Source organism: Triticum aestivum, chromosome 1D, assembly GCF_018294505.1.
Source record: "Triticum aestivum cultivar Chinese Spring chromosome 1D, IWGSC CS RefSeq v2.1, whole genome shotgun sequence".
NCBI classification, from domain to species: Eukaryota; Viridiplantae; Streptophyta; class Magnoliopsida; order Poales; family Poaceae; genus Triticum; species Triticum aestivum.
The window spans coordinates 94,383,255-94,386,895 of NC_057796.1; the positions used below are offsets into that span (position 1 = coordinate 94,383,255).

The 3,641-nt window shown below is 48.6% G+C and overlaps 1 protein-coding gene across 1 annotated transcript; it reads right to left on the bottom strand.

Moving 5' to 3' along the window:
* Positions 1-1,557: 1,557 nt before the first annotated feature.
* LOC123166153 (uncharacterized) lies at positions 1,558-2,727 on the bottom strand. The gene is made up of 2 exons (XM_044583926.1): positions 2,536-2,727; positions 1,558-2,449 (listed from the first exon to the last, which is right to left on the bottom strand). Exons 1-2 carry the CDS (start codon positions 2,659-2,661, stop codon positions 1,742-1,744), a joined length of 834 nt encoding a protein of 277 aa, XP_044439861.1. The 5' UTR covers positions 2,662-2,727; the 3' UTR covers positions 1,558-1,741.
* Between the last annotated feature and the right edge of the window lie 914 nt (positions 2,728-3,641).

Below are 3,641 nucleotides of genomic sequence, written 5' to 3' on the forward strand. Positions count from 1 at the left end.
AGCCCGCTGTGCCAAAAGGCACTGGCGCACACGTCAAACAGCGTGAGACCCGTCGGAGTATGCATGGGGCCGGCCTCACAGATAATACGGCGTGGAGGCCGCCACGCCAGAAGGCACAGACGCGTACGTTTCAACTTCAGAATTCTCAAAAATGAATGAAAATAAAATCACGTCCAAATTTTCCGGGCGTACCAAATATGGGGACTCGATCGCAAGTTTCGCTGTACGAGAACATATTCACCTATTGCAACATAGATATAGCATAACAGACGCTGGTTTTCAAAAAAACCATTTGTAATAGATGAGTATATGATTGTATGAACACCACAAACATTTCAAATATAGCGACATACCAAGAAATACCACATATCCTAGTTGAATAGAAGACTATATCACAAATGGTTCCGCCAGCAGTTGTGAGACCGCGACATCTCATATAGGAGTTTTTCTAAGTTCACGTATGTGACCCCTATCCATTTTTAGATATCCATGTCATACAAAAAATTATAGGAAAAGAAAATTGTAGTACTAAAGTTGTGTTGGCATGTGAAACTTTCACGTGGACATGTTTTGCCATTTGTGAGAAACGAGAGGATATTGTTCTTTTTGTATGTGCAACACACTATTTGGTTTTTTCACCCGTGAGACTGTGTAATGTTGTACTCCCTCGGTTTTAAATTATAAGATGTGTTACCTTTCAGTAAGACAAAGATCCTACCAACACACACTCCTTTATTTTGCGGGCTACGTGACAGATAATTATCAGAAAATGCTTCTAAAAACATACCTAATGAAATAAATTCAAGGCACATAAACCCCGTATTCATAAAGAAAATGATTGTCTTAATAAACAAAATAGACCCTATACTTTGACGAGACACACACAAGAGAGTGAGAGGACTATATCCTTCATTTTTCTGAGACTTTTTTGTTAAAATCATGGGATGCACTACACGCAGACCTACGGCGCGACTCACACGTAGGATGAAACGCGATACGCATGACATGAGTTGGGCCGGCCTTGCAGATCAGACAGCAAGGAGCCCATCACGCCAGAAGGCACGGGCACACATGTCAGATTGCATGGAGCCCGTCACAGCATGCTAGGGATCATACGGTGTAGAGCCCGCCACGCCAAAAGGGACAGACGCGCACGTCAGATGGTAACGAGCCAATCGCAACATGCATGGGGCCGGCCTCGCTGATCATACGGCGTGGAGCCCACTGTGCCAAAAGGCACGGGCGCACACGTCAAACGACGTGAAGCCCGTCGCAGGACGCATGGGGCCGGCCTCACGGATAATACGCCGTGGAGCCCACGCCAGAAGGCACGGATGCGTACGTTTCAAATTCAGAATTCTCAAAAATTAATGACAATAAAATCATGTCTAAATTTTGCGGGTGTACCAAATATGGGGACTTGATCGCAACTATCGGCCTAAGAAAACATATTCATCTATTGCAAAACAGACGATTGTTTTCGATATAAACCATTTGTAATAGATGAGTATATGATTGTATGAACACAACAAACATTCCAATTATAGTGACATAACATGCTCAAGTACAAACATTCCAACTATAGTGACTTATAACATGATCAAGTATAAAGAGTATATAACATCTAACCGCATCAGACTACAGTTTCGGCAGATGTGTAACATAACAAACCAAACACCCAACATATTTCAGATCAATCAAATATAGCACAAACAATGTCACCTGGTGCAACCTCCAGGGATCAGTTGATGACAATCCTGATCGTCACCTCGACGGTGTCCTCGTTGTCCTCCAGGTCGACGGAGCGGTACACGTGAGCCTGGAAGCAGTCCTCGGGGTCGGGCAGCCCGCTGGAGAGATCGGTGCACGTCACGCCGGCCTTGGTTGTCTGGTAGTAGCACTGAACCGGCGGCCTGTCATCGTCGCCGTCGAGGATGTTGCGCGAGTAGTAGAGGCTGACGCGGCACTGCGCCTCCTTCTCCCAGAACTCGGCGTCGGGACGTAGGCAGAAGGCGAAGACCGTGCGGCCGAATGTCTGCTGGATCATCTCCAGCACGAGCAGATACCGTCCGGGGAATTCCAGGCGGTCTTGCTCGGAGGCGCCGCCGATGCAGTCGACGGCGACGATGTTGAAGCCGTCCTGCAGGCGGACGGCGATGCTGTCCCCGGAGGTCACCCCGGCGTGGACCGGCCAGTCGTGAGCGCTGACGAAGTGGCAGAGGAGCGCCGCCGTGCTGCCGACGAAGCCGCAGGCGTCGCCTGGGCAGCGGCACGGCCCGCGGAGCGCGCCGCTGCGGTCGCGGGGCTCGTAGTAGGCCGGCCAGACGTCGCGGCCGAGGCTCCGGCGAGAGCCGAGGCGGGCGGCCTTGGCGCTGCAGACGTGGCACGTCCCCGCCGCCACCCCGAGCATGTCGCGGCAGGGCGAGCAGATCAGGTGCCCAGCTTCGCACTGCAAAGCAAATCGAAATCAGCACGGCGTAGATTGCTTCCGGTTGATTAGATTGGATTGGGTAAATATTGCATGCGTGTACGTACCATGAAGGTCGGCGGCGCGTCGAGTGGGAGGAAGCAGATGCCGCAGTCGAGGGGCTCCTCGACGTCCTCCTCCTCCTCCGCGTTCGCCATCGCCTCCTCGACATCGCGGGTCCACGGCGGCACCATTGCCTTTTTTACTTGGCCTGCTAGGGTATAAAGTCGAAGAAGGGTCTCCGATAGTATCCTGGTATATATACTTATACCATTCATCGTGTCACGCCCCCTCTCGATTTCCTTGCGGTCTTTATGGGGGGAGCGCTGGTGGGCCTCACCGGTTTGCCGTGGGCCGGGCGTTTACCGGGGGTGACGTCTTGCGACCTCCTCTATTTCCGGCCTACAGTTTTTACATTTTTTTGGTTGACAATTACAGTTTTTACATGGTGAATTTGGAGAGTTGGCATGTTTCTCCTTTATTTTCCGTGTTACTGTTTTTGAGATAGCTCACCATTCATGCCAAATGATTATTTCCTTGTTCCTTTTCATTTATAAGGCATGCTCATATTCCTAGATCGTTAATTTGACAAATGAAATACGAGTTATATAATACAAAAAATATATCATTAGAAAGCTTATTTCGAATTCAAATTCAATGGTATACTTTCCGTGGCATATAACTCGTGTTGCACTGGCCAAATTGACGGTCTTAGAATACTTGTGGGTCTTATCAACCGAAAAAGAGCGAGTAATGTCGTGTTGTTAATGTCATGCCAAATTAAGGATTGAGCGTCAGCTCATTTTCAAGGCTATCGTTCACGCCACTAAAAGAACATATGCCACGTCACTTGGAGGTCGATATCCGAGGCTTCTAGTTTGTCTCACCCTTCAACACATTACATGTTTGTTTCCAACTTTAGGTGCTCCTAATTATCCCCGAGAAGGTGAAATAATTAATTTTCTCCTCACCATCCCCGCCTAGTCTCCTCGGGCACGCTTCGTGCGTCTAGTGTCCTCCCCTCCACTTTGGTATATGATAGACCTCTGCCTCGATAAACATCAACTCTTCTTTCCCTTGTCATATGGCTCTCCCTTATCTACTCACTACAAAAATGTGCAATTATCAGTGACGAAAATCTTAGTGACAAGAAAAAAACGTCGGCAAAGATTTT

Bases quoted from the DNA above. Each gene is read 5' to 3' on its own strand.
- LOC123166153 (XM_044583926.1), bottom strand. From the start codon at position 2,661: ATGGTGCCGCCGTGGACCCGCGATGTCGAGGAGGCGATGGCGAACGCG. The intron at 2,450-2,535 runs GTACGTACACGC...TTTGCTTTGCAG, and splicing joins ACGCGCCGCCGACCTTCATG to TGCGAAGCTGGGCACCTGAT.